The sequence below is a fragment of the Heterodontus francisci genome, chromosome 1 (assembly GCF_036365525.1).
Source record: "Heterodontus francisci isolate sHetFra1 chromosome 1, sHetFra1.hap1, whole genome shotgun sequence".
NCBI lineage: Eukaryota > Metazoa > Chordata > Chondrichthyes > Heterodontiformes > Heterodontidae > Heterodontus > Heterodontus francisci.
The window spans coordinates 51,292,334-51,312,833 of NC_090371.1; the positions used below are offsets into that span (position 1 = coordinate 51,292,334).

General features: G+C 43.6%; 1 protein-coding gene across 1 annotated transcript in view; it reads left to right on the forward strand.

Moving 5' to 3' along the window:
• Nucleotides 1-20,500, forward strand: part of me2 (malic enzyme 2, NAD(+)-dependent, mitochondrial) — a 108,180-nt gene that overhangs the window by 78,264 nt on the left and 9,416 nt on the right. Inside the window, exons 11-15 of the mRNA XM_068030570.1 lie at nucleotides 9,243-9,357; nucleotides 11,509-11,651; nucleotides 14,907-15,009; nucleotides 16,336-16,406; nucleotides 17,716-17,814. Coding sequence (XP_067886671.1) covers nucleotides 9,243-9,357; nucleotides 11,509-11,651; nucleotides 14,907-15,009; nucleotides 16,336-16,406; nucleotides 17,716-17,814 — 531 coding nt within the window. The remainder of the gene's footprint in view (nucleotides 1-9,242; nucleotides 9,358-11,508; nucleotides 11,652-14,906; nucleotides 15,010-16,335; nucleotides 16,407-17,715; nucleotides 17,815-20,500) is intronic.

The following is a 20,500-nucleotide window of genomic DNA, read 5'->3' on the forward strand; positions in this document are numbered from 1 at the left end:
TAACTAAAATTCATTTTTTTTAATTTGTTTTCATTGGATTTGGACGCTGCTGGCCAGGCCAGCATTTATTGCCCATCCGTAATTGCCCATGAGAAGGTGCTGGTAAGCTGCCTTCTTGAACTGCTGCAGTCCATGTGGGATAGGTACACACACAGTGGAAGGTAGTTCCAGAATTTTGACCCAGTGACAGTGAAGGAACGGCGATATAGTTCCAAGTCAGGATGGTGTGTGACTTGGAGGGGAACTTGCAGGTGGTGGTGTTTCCATACATCGGCTGCCCCTGTCCTAGGTGGTAGAGGTTGCGGGTTTGGAAGGTGCTGCCTGAGTAGCCTTGGTGCGTTGCTGCAGTGCATCCTGTAGATGGTGCACACTGCTGTTGAAGATGATGGATGGGGTGCCAATCAAGCGTGATGCTTTGTCCTGGATGGTGTTGAGCTTCTTGAGTGTTGTTGGAGCTGTACCCATCCAGGCAAGTGGAGAGTATTCCATCACAATCCTGACTTGTAGACTGTTGGCAGGCTTTGGGGAGTCAGGAGGTGAGTTACTTGCTGCAGAATTCCTAGTCTCTGACCTGCTTTTGCAGCCACAGTATTTATATGGCTGGTCCAGTTCAGGTTCTGGTCAATGGTAACCCCCAGGATGTTGATAGTGGAGGATTCAGAGATGGTAATGGCATTGAACAGTACAGCACAGGAACAGGCCATTCGGCCCTCTAAGCCTGCGCCGATCTTGTTGCCTGCCTAAACTAAAACCTTCTGCACTTGCGGGGACCGTATCCCTCTATTCCCATCCTATTCATGTATTTGTCAAGATGCCTCTTAAACGTCACTATCGTACCTGCTTCCACCACCTCCCCCGGCAGCAAGTTCCAGGCACTCACCACCCTCTGTGTAAAGAACTTGCCTCGCATATCCCCTCTAAACATTGCCCCTCGCACCTTAAACCTATGTCCCCTAATAACTGACTCCTCCACCCTGGGAAAAAGCTTCTGACTATCCACTCAGACCATGCCGCTCATAACTTTGGAAACCTCTATCATGTCGCCCCTCCACCTCCGTCGTTCCAGTGAAAACAATCCAAGTTTATCCAACCTCTCCTCATAGCTAATACCCTCCAGACCAGGTATCCTGGTAAACCTCTTCAGTACCCTCTCCAAAGCCTCCACGTCCTTCTGGTAGTGTGGCGACCAGAATTGTACACAATATTCCAAGTGTGGCCTAACTAAAGTTCTGTACAGCTGCAGCATGACTTGCCAATTTTTATACTCTATGCCCTGACCGATGAAGGCAAGCATGCCGTTTGCCTTCTTGACTACCTTCTCCACCTGCATTGCCACTTTCAGTGATCTGTGGACCTGTACGCCCAGATCTCTCTGCCTGTCAATACTCCTAAGTGAAGGCGCATGGGGTCCAAGGTGTACTAGCTATATGGATAAAGAACTGGCTGGGCAACAGGAGACAGAGAGTAGCAGTGGAAGGGAGTTTCTCAAAATGGAGACGTGTGACCAGTGGTGTTCCACAGGGATCCGTGCTGGGACCACTGTTGTTTGTGATATACATAAATGATTTGGAGGAAAGTATAGGAGGTCTGATTAGCAAGTTTGCAGACGACACTAAGATTGGTGGAGTAGCAGATAGTGAAGGGGACTGTCCGAGAATACAGCAGAATATAGATAGATTGGAGAGTTGGGCAGAGAAATGGCAGATGGAGTTCAATCAGGGCAAATGCGAGGTGATGCATTTTGGAAGATCCAATTCAAGAATGAACTATACAGTAAATGGAAAAGTCCTGGGGAAAATTGATGTGCAGAGAGATTTGGGTGTTCAGGTCCATTGTTCCCTGAAGGTGGCAACGCAGGTCAATAGAGTGGTCAAGAAGGCATACGGCATGCTTTCCTTCATCGGACGGGGTATTGAGTACAAGAGTTGGCAGGTCCTGTTACAGTTGTATAGGACTTTGGTTCGGCCACATTTGGAATACTGCGTGCAGTTCTGGTCGCCACATTACCAAAAGGATGTGGATGCTTTGGAGAGGGTGCAGAGGAGGTTCACCAGGATGTTGCCTGGTATGGAGGGCGCTAGCTATGGAGAGAGGTTGAGTAGATTAGGATTATTTTCATTAGAAAGACGGAGGTTGAGGGGGGACCTGATTGAGGTGTACAAAATCATGAGAGGTATAGACAGGGTGGATAGCAAGAAGCTTTTTCCCAGAGTGGGGGTTTCAATTACAAGGGGCTGTTCCTGTGCTGTAATTTTCTTTGTTCTTTGTTCTAAGGGTTCTGCCATTTACTGTATACTTCACACTTGCATTAGACCTTCCAAAATGCATTACCTCCCATTTGTCCAGATTAAACTCCATCTGCCATTTCTCCGCCCAAGTCTCCAACCGATCTATATCCTGCTGTATCCTCTGACAATCTTCTTCACTATCCGCAACTCCACCAACCTTTGTGTCGTCCGCAAACTTACTAATCAGACCAGCTACATTTTCCTCCAAATCATTTATATATACTACAAAGAACAAAGGTCCCAGCACTGATCCCTGTGGAACACCACTAGTTACAGCCCTCCATTCAGGAAAGCACCCTTCCACTGCTACCCTCTGTCTTCTATGACTGAGCCAGTTCTGTATCCATCTTGCCAGCTCACCTCTGATCCTGTGTGACTTCACCTTTTGTACCAGTCTGCCATGAGGGACCTTGTCAAAGGCTTTACTGAAGTCCATATAGACAACATTCACTGCCCTTCCTTCATCAATCATCTTCGTCACTTCCTCAAAAAACTCAATCAAATTAGTGAGACACGACCTCCCCTTCACAAAACCAAGCTGCCTCTCGCTAATAAGTTTGTTTGTTTCCAAATGGGAGTAAATCCTGTCCCGAAGAATCCTCTCTAATAATTTCCCCACCACTGACGTAAGGCTCACCGGCCTATAATTTCCTGGATTATCCTTGCTACCCTTCTTAAACAAAGGAACAACATTGGCTATTCTCCAGTCCTCTGGGACCTCACCTGTCGCCAATGAGGATGCAAAGATTTCTGTCAAGGCCCCAGCAATTTCTTCCTTTGACTCCCTCTGTATTCTGGGGTAGATCCCATCAGGCCCTGGGGACTTATCTACCTTAATGCTTTGCAAGACACCCAACACCACCTCCTTTTTGATAACGACATGACCGAGACTATCTACACTCCCTTCCCTAGGCTCATCATCCACCAAGTCCTTCTCTTTGGTGAATACTGATGCAAAGTACTCATTTAGTACCTCGCCCATTTCCTCTGGCTCCACACATAGATTCCCATCTCTGTCCTTGAGCGGGCCAACCCTTTCCCTGGTTACCCTCTTACTCTTTATAGACGTGTAAAAAGTCTTGGGATTTTCCTTAATCCTGTTTGCCAATGACTTTTCATGACCCCTTTTAGCCCACCTGACTCCTTGCTTAAGTTCCTTCCTACTGTCTTTTTATATTCCTCAAGGGCTTTGTCTGTTCCCAGCCTTCCAGCCCTTACGAATGCTTCCTTTTTATTTTTGACGAGGCTCACAATATCCCGCGTTATCCAAGATTCCCAAAACATCAAGGTAGATGGTTAGATTCTCTCTTCTCAAAGATGGTCACTGCCTGCCACTTGTGTGGTGCAAATGTTACTTGCCACTTATCAGCCCAAGTCTGGATGTTGTCCAGATCTTGCTGCACCTGGTCACGGACAGCCTCAGTATCTGAGGAGTTGCGAATGGTGCTGAACATCCCCGCTTCTGTCCTTATGATGGAGGGAAGGTCATTGATGAAGCACTTGAAGATGGTCGGGCCTCGGACATTACCCTAAGGAATTCCTGCATGATGTTCTGGGACTGAGGTGATTGATCTCCAACAACCACAACCATTTTCCTTTTTGCTAGGTACCACTCCAACCAGAGGAGAGTTTTCGCCCTCCGATTCCATTGGCTCCATTTTGCTTTGGCTCCTTGATGCCGCACTCTGTCAAAAGCTGCCTTGATGTCAAGGGCAGTCACTCTCACTTCACCTCTGGAGTTCAGCTCATTTGTCCATGTTTGGATCAAGGCTGTAATGAGGTCAGGTGGTACCCAAGCTGAGAGTCTGTGAGCAGGTTATTTCTGAGTATGTGCTGCTTGACAGCACTGTCAACGACCCCTTCTATCACTTTGCTGATGATTGTGGGTAGACTGGTAGGCGGTAATTGGCCGGGTCGGATTTGTCCTGCTTTTTGTGTACAGGGCATAACTGGGCAATTTTCCACATTGCTGGGTAGATACCAGTGTTGTAACTGTACTGGAACAGCTTGTCTAGGAGCACAGCTAGTTCTGAAGCACAAGTCTTCAGTACTATTGCTAGAATGTTGTCGGGGCCCATGTCGCAGTATCCAGCCATTTCTTGATATCACGTGAAGTGAATTGGAGTGGCTGAAGGCTGTCATCTGTGATGCTGGGGACTTCAGGAAGAGGCCAAGATGGATCATCCACTTCGCACTTCTGGCTGAAGATGGATGCAAATGCTTCAGCCTTGTCCTGAAAGTAGATTTTAGGGAGCTAGGTAAGACATTAAAAAGCAGACTTCAGAGATAGTCATCTCCACATGCCATACGCTTGTGAGCATAGAGATAGGAGGTTGGAGCTGATGCATGCGTGTCTGGAGAGATGTTCCAGGATTGGGGGGGTGGGGGTGCGAGGGGGTTTACATTTCTGGGGCATTGGGACTGGTTCTGGGGGAGGTGGGACCTGTACAAGGCGGACGATTTGCACCTCAGTCGGGCCGGGACCAATATCCTTGCCGGGAGGTTTGCTAGTTCTGTTGGGCAGCGTTTAAAATAGTTTGGCAGGGGGGGATGGGAACCTGAGAGTAGACTCAGATGGGGCAAAATCAGAAATGGAAATGGAAGGCAGAAAATTGGTGATTGAGTCTGAAAGATAGAGGAAACAAAGGATAAATAGAAAAAGAATTTGGCAGTGCTCAAGGGTATAAACTTCAATGCAAGTAGTATTGCAAATAAAGCAGATGAGCTGAAGGCACAAATAGAAACATGGCAGTACAATACAGCTATTACAGAAATGTGGCTTAAAGAGGGACAGGAATGGCAGCTCAACGTTCCTGGTTACAGGGTTTTCAGCCGAGAGAGAGGAGGATAAAAAGGGAGTTGGGTGGCAATTTTGGTTCGAGAAGCAATTATAGCTGTGAGGAAGAATGATATATTCGAAGGATCATCAACTGAGGCCATATGGATTGAGCTTAGGAACAAACTATAGACTCCCGAACAGTCAGAGGGAGAAAGAAGAGCAAATATGTAGGCAAATCTCTGAAGTGCACAAACAATATTAAGTAGGGGATTTTAACTGTCCCAATATTAATTGGGATAGTTTTAGTGTGAAAGGAATTGAGAGAATAGAATTCTTAAGATGGATTTAGGAGAACTGTTTTGGCCAGTATGTACCAAGTCCAACAAGGGAGGGTGTGGTTCTGGACTTAGTTTTAGGAAATGAAACTGGGGAGGTGAAGGGAATGGCAGTGGGAGAGCATTTTGGTGGTCGTGATCACAAATTCAGTTCTAACGTAATTGCGGAAAAGAACAGATGGAACAGGAGTTAGAGTTCTAAATTGGGGTAAGGCCAATTTTGCTAAGCTGAGAAGTGATTTAGCAAAAGTGGACTGGAAACAGCTACTTGAAGGTAAATCACTGTCAGAGCAGAGGGAGGCATTCAAAGACCAGATTCAGGGGGTTTAGAGTAAACATGTTCCCACAAAGAAAAAGGGTGGGACGACCAAATCTAGAGCCCCCTGGATGTCGAGGAGCTTACAAGGTTTGATTGCACAATGTTCAGCACCATTCGTGACTCCTCAAATACTGAAGCCATCCGTGTAGGAATGCGGCAAGACTTGGACAATATCGAGGCTTGGGCTGATGTGTGGCACGAATGTTACTTGCCACTTAAGTGCCAGGCAATGACCATCTCCAACAAGAACGAATCTAACCATCTCCCCTTGACATTCAATGGCATTACCATCGGTGAATCCCCCACTATCAACATCCTAGGGGCTGTCGTTGACCAGAAACTGAACTGGAGTAGCCAGATAAATACCGTGGCGACGAGCAGGTCAGAGGCTAGGAATCCTGCAGTGAGTAACTCACCTCCTGACTCCCCAAAGCCTGTCCACCATCTGCAAGGCACAAGTCAGGAGTGTGATGGAATACTCTCCACTTGCCTGGATGGATGCAGCTCCAACAACACTCAAGAAGCTCGACACCATCCAGGACAAAGCAGCCCGCTTGATTGGCACTCCATCTACAAACATTCACTCCCTCCACCACTGACGTACAGTGGCAGCAGTGTGTACCATCTACAAGATGCACTGCAGCAATGCACCAAGGCTCTTTAGACAGCACCTTCCAAACCCGTGACCTCTACCAACTAGAAGGACAAGGGCAGCAAATGCATGGGAACACCACCTCCTGCCAATTCCCCTCCAAGTCACACACATCCTGACATGGAACGATATCGCCATTCCTTCACTGTCGCTGGGTCAAAATCCTGGAACTCCCTTCCTAACAGCACTGTGGGTGTACCTACCCCACATGGACTGCACCGATTGAAGAAGGCAGCTCACCACCACCTTCTCGAGGGCAATTGGGGATGGGCAATAAATGCTGGCCTGGCCAGCGATGCCCACATCCCATGAATGAATTTTTAAAAAGCTAGAAAAGGAAAGCTTAAATCAGACACCCGAAAACTCAATACCATAGAAAGCCATGAGGAGTATAGAAAGTGGAGGGGTGAAATCAAAAAGGAAATTAGGAAAGCTAAGAGAGGGCATCAAGGAATATTGCCGAGTAAAATCAAGGAGGACCCAAAGATATTTTATCAATATGTTAAGACTAAGAGGATGACTGAGGAAAGAGTAGGGCGCATAAAAGACCAAAATGGTAACCTATGTGTAGTGGTGTAAGATGTTGGTATTGTTCTTCATGAATACTTTGTGTCTGTCTGCATCGTCCCCCTTTTTTGTGAAGGCGTTGTAGTTGAGGAGTTTGAAGTATTAGATGTGATGAACGTAGGGAGAGAGGAAGTATTAAGTGGATTAGTATCGTTGAAAGTGGATAGACCATTAGGGCTGGATGAAATGTGTCCCAGGATGCTAAAAGAAGCCAGGGAGGAAGTAGCGGAAGATTGACCGTCATTTTCCAGTCCTCACTGGATACAGGTGTGGTGCCAGAGGATTGGAGGTCTGCTAACCTTGTACCTTTGTTTAAAACTGGAGTGAGGGATAGACCGAATATTTACAGGCCATTGAGTCTGATCTTGATCGTGGGCAAATTATTGGAATCAATTCTGAGACAGGATAAACTATCACTTAGAAAGGCATGGGTTAATAAAGGATAGTCAACATATATTAAGGAAAGGTCGTGTCTGACTAACTTAATTGAATTTTTTGAAGAAGTAACAAGGAGGATTGATCAGGATAGTGCAATTGATGTGGTCTACATGGATTTTAGCAAACCTTTTGATAACGTCTCACATGGCAGACTGGTTTTTAAAAAAAAAAGCCCATGGGAACCAGGGAAATGTAGCAAGCTGGGATACAAAATTGGCTCAGCGGCAAGAAACAAAGGGTAATTGTTGACAGATATATTTGCGACTGGAAGGCTGTTTCCAGTGGGGTTCCACAGGGCTCAGTACTAGGTCCCCTGCTTTTTGTGGTATATATTAACAATGTGGACATAAATATAGGGGGAATAATCAAATTTGCAGACGACACAAAAATTGACCATGTGGTTGGCAAGGAGGTTAGCTGCAGACTGCAAAATGATATCAGTGGACTGGTCAGGTGGGCAGAAAAGTGGCAAATGGAATTTAACCCACAGAAGTATGAGGTGATGCATATGGGGAGGTCAAACAAGGCAAAGGAATACACAATAAATGGGAGGATACTGACCGGTGTAGAGGAAGTGAGGGACCTTGGAGTGTATGTCCACCAATCTCTGAAGGTAGCAGAACAAGTCAGTAAGTTGGTTAAGAAGGCATATAGAACCCTTTATTAGCCAAGGCATAGAATACAAGAGCAAGGAGGTTATGCTGGAACTGTATAAAACATTAGTTAGGCCGCAACTTGAGTACTGTTTGCAGTTATGGTCACCTTATTACAGAAAGGATGTAATTGTATTAGAGAGGATACAGAGGAGATTTACGAGGATGTTGCCAGGACTGGAAAATTGCAGCTATGAGGAAACATTGGATAGGCTGGGATTGTTCTCCTTGGAACAGAGAAGGCTGAGGGGAGATTCAATTGAGATGTGCAAAATTGTGAGGGGATTGGATGGGAAGGGCCTATTTACCTTAGCAGAGGGTTCAGTGACTAGGGAGCATAGATTTAAAGTGATTGGTAGGAGTAGAGGGGCGATGAGGAAAATGTTTTTCACCCAGAGGGTGGGGGGGAGGGGGGTGGTGGTGTGGGTCTGGAACTCACTGCCTGAAAGGGTGGTAGAGGCAGAAAATCTCATCTCATTTAAAAGCTGCCTGGATGTGCACCAGAAGTGCCATAACCTGCAGGGCTACGAACCAAATTCTGGAAGGTGAGATTAGGCTGCGTGGCTTTTTTTGGCTGGCACAGGCACAATGGGCTAGGTAGTTTCTTTCTGTGCCGTAAACATTGTGATTCTATATATTGCCTGTACAACAACCAGTGCACTTCAGAATATGAAATATTTCTTATATATTTGTCATCATCTAGGTTACTGATGGTGTATGGCTTTGGCAAATCCATTGGGGAAAGGAGAGTGTATAACTTATATTTTTGTTCTTTAAAAAGGGTTTAACCCTACCTCAGTTGCTGGGTAGCTTAATTAGCATTAACTGAGCCTGTATGTTGCAGTTACATTTTAACAATGCGGCGCAGTGGTTAGCACTGCAGACTCACAGCTCCAGCGACCCGGGTTTGATTCTGGGTACTGTCTGTGTGGAGTTTGCAAGTTCTCCCTGTGACCATGTGGGTTCCCGCCGGGTGCTCCGGTTTCCTCCCACAGCCAAAGACTTGCAGGTTGTTAGGTAAATTGGCCATTGTAAATTGCCCCTAGTGTAGGTGGGTGGTAGGAGAATTGAGGGAAGGTGGGGATGTGGTAGAGAATATGGGATTAATGTAGGATTAGTATAAATGGGTGGTTGATGGTTGGCACAGACTTGGTGGGCTAAAGGGCCTGTTTCAGTGCTGTATCTCTTTGACTCTATGCTTCTGACTACAGGGTCGTTCAGAGCCAATTGAGAGTCACCAAGCAGCTTATGTCCACCCCGCACCTGATCAGATAACCAAGACATTTCTGGATGCAGTAAATCTAGTACGTCCCACTGCTATTATTGGTAAGTGGTAAAAGTTGCAGAACGTTTTATGTATAAATGTATATGTTTTAAAAATTGGGATAATTCATCCAGTTATAAACCACCGCTTTGTCTCCAATACCCCTTTCTACTCTGAAGATCTTGAAAGAGTTGTGACCTCCAAATCCATACCTATAATTTCCTACAACTCCATTTGAATCTCCAATCAGCTTCTCATTCTGTAGGTTTTCCTGCTTGCACAGTATCAACTTTGATTATTTCTCGGGTGTCCCTGACATACTGGGCTACACCACCTTTTTATTGCCCATTTTACTGAACATTCTATTCCTCAATGTTATATTCTCACTTATTCTCAGTAATTAGCCTTGTGAATTCTCCATAAGTGTCTCCAGTATGTGTGTAATTATTAGTAATAGTTAATCATTGTATGCTTTTCCTATGAAAGCCAATAATGCTTTTGAACCCTATTATTTTGTGGAATAACTTGTAAGAACATTCATTCTCTCCAAGTGCTGCAACTGCATCTGGTAGCACATTTGTTAGAATTGGGTATATTGCTGAAAAGGATTTCCTCCAACAGTGCACTGAGAAAATCTGTAGTTTATTTAAAATAAATATATCAGCTATATTTTAAATATTGCAGGTTTCCTCAATGATGCCTGTTAAAGTGGTCATAGTATGAAACTATATTAAATTAAACTTAATTAAATATGAACAGTATGATTTCAATATTTTTGCAATCTTGTTTTTGTAAAGCTTGAAAGAATATTTAAATCTTTATAGAAATTCTGTACTTTGTTTCACGATGAGTTTAAAGCTTTCTCTGAGCACAAACTGCTTAAATTCTGGCAGAAATAATGTCTGCTTTATTTGACTGAATACGGCATCAAGGAGCCCGAGCAAAACATGAGCAGTCAGTAGGTTTCAGGGGAAAACTCTCTGCTGGTTGGAGTTATACCTAGCGCAAGAAGGATGGTTGTGGTTGTTGGAGGTCAATCATCTCAGCTCCAGGACATCACTGCAGGAGTTCCTCAGGGTAGTACCCTAGGCCCAACCATCTCCAGCTGCTTCTTCAATGACCTTCCTTCAATCATAAGGTCAGAAGTGGGGATGTTCGCTGATAGCACATTGTTCAGCACCATTTGCGACTCCTCCGCTACTGAAGCAGCCAGTGCAGAAATGCAGCAAGACCTGGACAATATCCAGGTTTGGGCTGATAAGTGGCAAATAACATTCGCGCCACACAAGTGCCAGGCAATGACCATCTCCAACAAGAAAGGATCTAACCATCTCCCCTTGACGTGCAATGGCATTATGATTGCTGAATTCCCCTCTTTCAACATCCTAGGGGTTAGCATTGACCAAAAACTAAACTGGAGTAGTCTATAAATATCATGGCTACAAGAGCAGGTCAGAGGCTAGGAATTGTGTGTCGAGTAATTCACCTCCTGACTCCCCAAAGTCTGTCCACCATCTGCAAGGCACAAGTCAGGAGTGTGATGGAATACTCTCCACTTGCCTGGATGGGTGCAGCTCCAACAACATTCAAGAAGCTCAACACCATTCAGGACAAAGCAGCCACCTTGATTGGCACCCCATCAGCAAACATTCACTCCCTCCACCACCGACGCACAGTGGCAGCAGTGTATACCATCTAAAAGATGCAATGCACCAAGGCTCCTTAGACAGCACCTTCCAAACCCGTGACCACTACCACCTAGAAGGACGAGGGCCACAAATGCATGCTAATACCACCACCTGCAAGTGCCCCTCCAAGCCACACACCATCCTGACTTGGAGCTGTATCGCAGTTCCTTCACTGTCGCTGGGTCAAAATCCTGGAACTCCCTTCCTAACAGCACTGTGGGTGGACCTACCTGACATGGACTGCAGCCATTCAAGAAGGCAGCTCACCATCACCTTCTCAAGGGCAATTAGGGATGGGCAATAAATGCTGGACTAGCCAGCGATGCCCACATCCCATGAAACAATAAGCAAAAAAAAATTGCACTGAAATCTTTGAAGCCAGGATCAATGCAAGGATTAACATTTCCTCCATTTTATGAAATTTTGATCAAGGTTCAGGAATTCAAGTCTTGTAGCTGAAATGTTAAACTTTTTCTGCTGTTTCCATAGATTTCAGGTTGACTTTGTTCAATTTGTTTTTGGCAGGAGTAGCAGGTGCTGGCAGACTCTTCACCAAAGAAGTGATTAGTGCCATGGGCCACATCAATGACCGTCCTATAATATTTGCACTAAGTAATCCAACAGCTAAAGCTGAATGCACTGCAGAGGATGCATACACTTTAACAGAGGTATCATGGATCAATTGCTTTCATTCTTTACCAAAACTAAATTTTCAAAATCATATACCAAATATGGACTCATAAATCAAGTTTCACAGAAGGGAATAAATCAATTTATGCCATCTGTAATTTTCACTTGTTTATATTTAACTCCTCCCTTTTTCCAGCAATCTATATGTAGGATTCAAGCTTCACTTCAAAGATTTTTATATAATTTTCTCACACTTAGTGATGCTGTAAACTGACTGGCCCATTTATTTTTGACCCTCTTATGTGAGGCTAACCATTCAATATCGCTTCCCTTCTGAAAATTTTGAATCAGATTTGATTTTAAAAAGTCCATTGTGTGCTCCAAGATCCTAATCACTAAATGCATGATTCTGTGCTTGTTCAACAGTGTAACCATGTTCTTTCTGCTTGTTGGCCTTGTGGTGCTGCTGCTTGGTCTCAAATTTGTGTTGTTCCCTCTTCTGGCAATCTGCACTGCAATCATTTTTTTCTTCCCATTTCTATTGCACTTCCTTCAGCTTCCAAATCTCATTCTTAGCCTCCAATTTCAACATTTCTAATTGGAACAGTCCTTGTCTATCTTCTCAGCCTTGTGCTGGCACTGATTTCTACCCTGATTGTGCTAATTCTCCTTCTTTTGACCTGGTCAACATTTTTAGATATTACTTTTTGTTGGATTCACTTGTTGTAACTCATTGACCTCGGAGTCATATTTAACCTTGAGATGAACTTTGAACCACATATTCCCACCTAAAACTTGCCTATTTCTACCTCTGTAACATCGCCATTCTCCATCCATGCCTCAGCTCTTCTGCTTAAACCCTCATCCATACCTTTGTTACCTCCAGACTTGACTATTCTAGTGCACTCCTGGCCAGCCTCCCATACTGTACCCTCTAAACTTGAGGTCGTCCAAAACTCTGCTGCCTGTAATAAAAACAGAAAGCTGGAAATCCTCAGCCGGTCAGCCAGCACCTATGCAGAGAGAAGCAGAATTAATGTTTCAGGTCTGTGACCTTTCATCAAAACGTTCCGATCATTGACTTAGAATCATTTGACAGCAACTTCTAGATTTTTGTGTTTTAACTGCACATGTGTGCACTCCAGAAGTTGCTGTCAGTTTCAGAAAAGTAATGAGAACAGTAAATGCTGACAGTTTCGCCATCATTACTATTTCAAAGTCTAGGCCATTGTCTGAACTTCCCTGTTGCTTAAACCATTATCAGGTCATTTAACCCTTGCTGTTTCTGGATTGTTGCTGTGGTAAATTGGCTGACATACTTCAAAATTACTTAATTTCACTGTGAAAGGCTTTGGGATGCTATGAGACCATGAAAGGTGCTAAATTAACTGCAGTCTTTTTTTTTCACTCTTTATTTTCGGCTTCTGAGTCTGGCAAAAACTTGCTTTTGATTTTCTGTTAAAAACCTGACTCTATGCTTTTGTCGTCTTTTTCAATCTCTGTTCATAACTGGGTTGGGGAAGTATTTAGTCATTTATGGCATAGAAGGCCATTCGGCCCTTCAGGTCCACGCTGGCTCTCCACGAAGCAATCCAGTTAGTGTCAGTCCCCCCCTTTAAGTCTCCATCCAATTTCCTTTTGAAATCATTGATTGCCCGCAAGAGTGGTGGAAGTGGAGACAGCGAATTCTAGGTCATTACCACTCACATGAAAAAAAGTTCTTCCTCACATTTCCCCTGCATGTCTTGCCCAAAACCTTTAAATCTGTGTCCCTTCGTCCTTGTACCATCGGTTAATGGAAACAGTTTTTCCTTGTTTAACATCTAAGCTTTTCATAATCTTGTACACATCCATCAAATCTCTACTCTTCTTTGCTCCAGGGAGAACAACCCCAGGTTTTCCAGCCTAATCTTGTTACTAAAATGCTCCATCCCTGAAACCATTCTGGTAAATCTCCTCTGCACCATCTCAGGGACCCTCACATCCTTCCTAAAGTGTGGTGACCAGAACTGGAAGCAATATTCCAGTTGGGGCCTAAACAGAGCTTTGTAAAGGTTCAGCATAATGCCCCTGCTTTTGTACTCTATGCCTGTATTTATGAAGCTCAAGATCCCATATGCTTTACTAACCACTTTGTCAGTATGTCCTGCTACCTTCAAAGATTGATCCATGTGCATCCCTAGGTCCCTCTGTTCCTGCACACTCTTCAGAACTGTGCCATTAAGTATATATTGCCTCACCCTATCCCTTCTGCCAAAGTGCATCACCTCACACTTATCAGGATTGCATTCTATCTGCCACCTCTCTGCCCATTCTGCTAGGTTATCTATGTCTTGTTTCAGGCAGTTCATATCATTCTCACTGTTGCTACTCCAAAAGTTTGGTATTATTGGCAAATTTTGAAATTCTACTCTGTATTCCAAGATCCAAGTCATTTATATATTGCAAAAAAAAAATTAGTGGTCCTGGCACTAACTCTTGGAACAACACTGTCTACTATCCTCCAGTCTGAAAAACAACCATTTATCATGACTCACTGTTTTCTCTCCTTAAGCCAATTCTTTTATCCAGTTGGACACTGACCCTCCTATTCCGTGAACCTCAATTTTGTTAACCAGCCTTTTATGTGGTACTTTATCAAATGCTTCCTTGAAATCCATATAAACAACATCCACTGCATTCCCTTCATCAACCTTCTCTGTTACTTTATCAAAAAATTCAATTAGATCAGTCAAGCATGATCTGCCTTTTACAAATCCGTGATGGCTCTCCTTCATTAACTCGAACCTCTCCAAGTGTCTATCGATTTCTTCCCTAATTATTGTTTCTAAAACCTTATCCACCAATGATGTTAAACCAACTGGCCTACAGTTACTAGGACTGTCCTTGCACTCTTTCTTGAATAAGAGTGTTTCATTTGCCAGAGTCGAATCCTCTGGCACCTCTCCATATCCAGTGAAGATTGGAAGATTATGGCAAGCCCTTCCACTATCTCCATTCCCACTTCCTTTAGCAACCAGGGATGCAAGCCATCTGGACCAGGTGACTTATCTACCCCAAGCATAGCCAGCCTTTCCAGTACCTTCTCCCTCACTTTTTTTTATTTCAACTACCTAAAATAACTTGTGTGAATACACATTTCTTCAAAAACCCAACATTTAAATGTAACTTTTTTCCAAATCTTTTGTGATTTGAAAATAAATCCCAAAACATGACTACTTTGAAAGAAAACGTCGTGGTAGAGTTTCCAATGGTCTATTTGCTTTGTTACTGATGTATTGTTTGTTTTACAGGGGAGGTGTCTTTTTGCCAGTGGCAGTCCATTTAGCCCAGTGACTCTACCAGATGGACGTGTATTTCAACCAGGACAGGGAAATAATGCTTACATCTTCCCTGGTTAGTGTGACATGTTTGACCCTATGCTAGCTTAAAGGTCTTTGTTCTGGATTTAAAATCTCACCATCCTATCTCAAATCTTCAGTTAATTTGTTTGTGTCTGTCTGTTATACTTTGAAAATAAATTGTTTGTTGCCCATTGTCAACGCACCCTGCACTCTAAAATTCTCTCCCTAAATCAGATCGTACTGTCAAGCTTTCCTTCACCCACAACGAATAGCATTTCTTTTTCCCTCCTCTAGTGTTGCTTTTTTTTCCCTTGAGTGTTCATAGATGTTTTTGCATGTGGAGAGCTATGCAAATGTTCTTTTGGCCTTTTTTAGCCTACTTTTCCATCATCGTTTTGGGTCTCTTCTCTCATCGGGGTTTTGCTCTGCTTATGACAGTTTGAGGTGCACTGGTAGGTCTGGAAGGAAATGCAGAATTAGCATACAAATTCTAAGTTTTTTGCCAGTTTATAAACTAGGAATTTCAGCGTTCTGAAATAAAAGTAAAGCTATTACTAATTCATACATATTTTAGGAAATTCTTGTCTGCAATGGAAATCCTTTATAAATAAAATGTAGATCTTCATAGTATTATCTGTAACTGTGTTTACAGTTTTATGTATGTAACATGGTTAGATGGAATAAAAGCAGAAAATTCTGGAAATACTCAGATTAGGCAGCATCAGTGGAGAAGAAACAGTTAACATTTCCGGTTGATGACTTTTTGTCATAACTGGAAAAAGTTAGAGATCTAACAGGTTTTAATGAAGTACAGAGGAAGGGGGAGGGGGTGAAAGAATAAAAAACAAATCTGATGGGGTGGAAGGCAAGAGTTATTTCCGTTTACATGTCCTCTCGACACCTCCTTTGTTTCTTTACTTGTCTCATTACCATCTCCTTTTGTGTTGCACCATCATCTCTTTCGTCATTTAATTTCTCCTGCCTTCCACTCTATCTCAGACCTTCCTTTTGTTCTGCACCCCCCCCCCCCCCCCACCCCCGCCACTGCTCCTGTACTTTCTTAAAACCTGTGACCTCTCCAGTAGCTCATTGCTGATTTTAAAAATGTCATCGACCTGAAACGTGAACTCTGTTTCTGAATCTACAAATGTTGTCTGACCTGCTGAGGATTTCCAGCATTCATACTAATTTGATTTTGTATCTGGTTACATGGCTCTGATTAAACATAAGAAAATGGACTTTTAATGAGGTGTAATGAGTATTACATTCTGAATTTTTCCCCCAAGCCTAGAAAATGGCTATGGAGGGTTTCTATTTCCTTGCTTTTAGCTTTTGTCCAATAATACTGCTGCCATGAAGTTGTCTGTGTTTGTTGCAGGTGTGGCGCTGGCTGTAATGCTTGTTGAAGCTCGTAATATCAGCAGTCAAGTTTTCTTGGAAGCCGCAGAGGTTTGTGGTGAAAAAAAGACTGCAATAGCGATTCTACAAGTCCATATGTTTTCTTGCAAAGCGTCTATTATTTAAGCTTAACTGATGGGAAATCTGGTAGAGGTAAAAGTTTAACATGGGCATCCTAACCAGAGGCTAAATCTCTTCAATTCCCAGCCAGTGATCATTTTCCAGCTGTCAGTGGGATTTTTGTTTTCGTCAAGGCTGCGAATGCTGGGGAATGAAATAATTTTGGGTATCCAGTGGTGACTCCCAGGTCTGGTAAAGACAACTATGTGCTAAGCTCTGTCTACTGTACCCAACCAACATATCTTAGCCCTAACCTAGGGTGAGTTTGAATGTGCAGAAAGACCTTTTAATTGAATTGTCTTATAATCTTGTAAAGAAAATACTTGCCTCTCCCTGAAGAACCACCAATGTCAATTTCCTGCGCTAGCCATTTTTGTGGTACAAATTCATTGCACTTTGAATTCCAAAATTCTAACCTTGGTGCTTGGGAGGAAGGAGAATAGTATACTAATATCCCAAAATCGTCTTTTCAATCTGATTTCCACACTGCACCCCATCTCCATGTTGAATTTAACTATAATTTGGAATTTGAAATACAACCACCTCTTGAAATTAATTTTAAATTCAAGATTTAATTTCAAAATTGTGGGGATGATTTTAATGTTACCTGTCTGGCAGAAAATAGGCTGGTTACTTACTGAACTGAAAGATGCTACAATCCCATCGTTTGAGATTTTAACCTGTATAGTTATGGGTACTGAGCAGCTGGCCAGGACAACTGTCCAAATTCAGCAGTGTGCTTCTTTACATTTATATGTCAGATCCCAATGATATAATCGGGACCTGATTTAACAGGTCTGAGCGGGGAAGCCACTGTGGCATTTCCCCCACTAGATAAAAGTCCTGGAGGACCTGTGAGGAAAAAGAAGTCAATAAAGGTAAGTCTGTGCTTTTTGGTGGTCTAGTAAGAAGGAGCCCTCCCCTTCACAAATGCAAAACCCTTGTGAGATAGCTCTGGAAGCCACTACCTACCATCTGTTACTGGACAGCTTCTGGACCGCATATTTTTCTGCTCATTCGGAATTAAAAGTCAAGGCATAGTAGATTGAAGATATAATTACTCAGTAGCACTAATACTAATTCCAGTAATCACAAGTAATTGGCTTATAGTTGAAGCCATTTAGTCAATGGCAAAATGTCAGCAGTGCCCTCCTGAAATTCAACTATGGTTGCAGTATAGTAAAATGGTTAGTTTGTGTTTTGTATTTGTCCTACGATTCTTCATGTAACTTTTATGCAGGCACTGGCTGAGCAGGTGACCAGTGATGAATTAGCCCAAGGGTGCCTTTATCCACCACTATCCAATATCCGTAAAGTCTCCATCAGCATCGCAGTTAAGGTGAGCATCCTTATTACTTGGAAGTGTATAGACAAAAATATTTGTTTCTTTACTATATCAAAATGTGGCGGGAAGTGTTAAGAGCGAGGTAGGAGGAGTGCACTGTTAATTCAGTCCCACTTCTCCGCAGGTTGCAACATAATCTTTAAAGTTTTCCCACTTGTTGAAACAAACAGATATACTATTGTCCCCAGAATATAACACACTAACCAGGTTTCTTTACTGAAAAAAAAAATTAACTATTATAAAACAAGTCTTAACGAGTAATGAAGTAAAACAATGTCTCATATAATTATCACACAATTTTTTAAAATCCAACATTAAATTTTAAAAAGTCCCCTTTATCTTAGTCCCTTCACACTGGCCGGAGAGAGCGGGGAGGGTGGAGGAGAGTGCACTCGCTTCCCCGTGTTACGCGATGACGTCATCTGCGTTTGCGCCAGCCAGTCCTGGCAATGCGGAACGTCACGCATGCGCAGAGAACAGGAGCCCGTTTGCGCATGTGCGCAGCTTGGCGCAGTCTGATGACGTCAGCGGCCGGCTGCGTTGTCAAGAATCACTTTGTAAAACAAAAGGATTTTTAAATCAGCTCTATTAGAGACACAGAAACTCACCTGAGCAGATCACTTGCCCACCCCTGAAAAAAAAAGCAGATGAGACACGCTGCACCAAACTGGCACACAGTCCAATCTCTGAGCACACGCAGTCAGGATCTTTAAAATCTTTCAGAATTAGTTCTGTTCAGGTGGCGTTGAAAAATAATTTAGCAGGCCTTCTTGAAATACTGGAAACAAGACAAATTGACAAACTGAACTTCAGAGTCTTTTAGGGAATTGCAAGAAGCAAGCTGGGTTGTAGTTTTCTGTTCTTTCTTGGAATTCTCTTCTCCTCCTATCCTTTTTTGACACTTTAGCAGCACTTGACATTTTAAAAAGAAACATTCAGCAAGAATCTGGTCTCTTCTTCCAGAAGGTAGAACACACACTGACTCATAACCAGAAAGCTTGATAGTTTTCTGCTCACCCAGATGTTCTCTGTTATCACTGGGCTTGTCCAATCAAAGGAGCACTTGTCAGTTTTCTGCCCCTGTTGCCAGGGTTTCTGTTCGAAGCCTCACCCGAGCCATGTGACAACCAGCAACATTGTTGCCAATCTGGCCCTCACTGTCCTCTTGATTAAAAAAAATGTATTTAGCTTAACTATAAATTCCTTTTTTAAAAAATAAAAATATTTTTAACAAAACAGAGTAACCTTCATAATACCTCCACCCTTGGAGGAATGAAACACCATTTTTAAATGTGTTTCATTACAAAGTGTGGGGAAAATAGAAAACACATTTTCACATTTATATTCATCAGACCCCTTTCCTATCCTGAGTGGTGTGAAACAGGGCTGTGTTCTCACACCTACACTGTTTGGGATCATCTTCTCCCTGCTGCTCTCACATGCGTTCAAGTCTTCAGAAGAAGGAATTTTCCTCCACACAAGATCAGATGGCAGGTTGTTCAACCTTGCCTGTCTTAGAGCCAAGACCAAAGTACGGAAGGTCCTCATCAGGGAACTCCTCTTTGCTGATGATGCTGCATTAACATCTCACACTGAAGAATGTCTGCAGCGACTCATCGACAGGATTGCGGCTGCCTGCAACGAATTTGGCCGAACCATCAGCCTCAAGAAAACGAACATCATGGGACAGGACGTCAGAAATGCTCCATCCATCAATATCGGTGACTACACTCTGGAAGTGGTTCAAGAGTTCACCTACCTAGGCTCAACTATCACCAGTAACCTGTCTCTCGATGCAGAAATCAACAAGCACGTGGGAAAGGTGTCTGCTGCTATGTCCAGACTGGCCAAGAGAGTGTGGGAAAATGGCGCACTGACATGGAACACAAAAGTCCGAGTGTATCAAACCTGTGTCCTCAGCCCTTGCTCTACGGCAGCGAGGCCTGGACAACGTATGTCAACCAAGAGCGACGTCTCAATTCATTCCATCTTGGCATCAGGTGGCAGGACCGTATCTCCAACACAGAAGTCCTCGAGGCGGCCAGCATATACACCCTACTGAGCCAGCGGTGCTTGACATGGCTTGGCCATGTGAGCCGCATGGAAGATGGCAGGATCCCCAAGGACGCATTGTACAGCGAGCTCGTTCACTGGTGTCAGACCCACCGGCCATCCATGTCTGCGCTTTAAAGACATTTGCAAACGCGACATGAAGTCCTGTGACATTGACCACAAGTCGTGGGAGTCGGTTGCCAGTGATCGCCAGAGCTGGCGGGCAGCCATAAAGGCGGGGCTAAAGAGTGGCGAGTCGAAGAGACTTAGCTGTTGGCAGGAAAAAGACAGAAGCGCAAGGGGAGAGCCAACTGTGTAACAGCCCCAACAACCAATTCTATCTGCAGTGCCTGTGGAAGAGTCTGTCACTCTAGAATTGGCCTTTATAGCCACTCCAGGTGCTGCTTCACAAACCACTGACCACCTCCAGGCGCTTACCCATTGTCTCTTGAGACAAGGAGGCCAAAGAGAGAGAAAGAGAATTCATGCTCTTCATTCAGATAACTTGAGCAAAGTTAAATTCTCGATAAAGCATCTGCAATAACATTATTTTTACCTACAATGTGGATAATCTTCAAGTGATAAGGTTGTAACAGTAAACTCCATGGGAATAGTCTGGCGTTCTGAT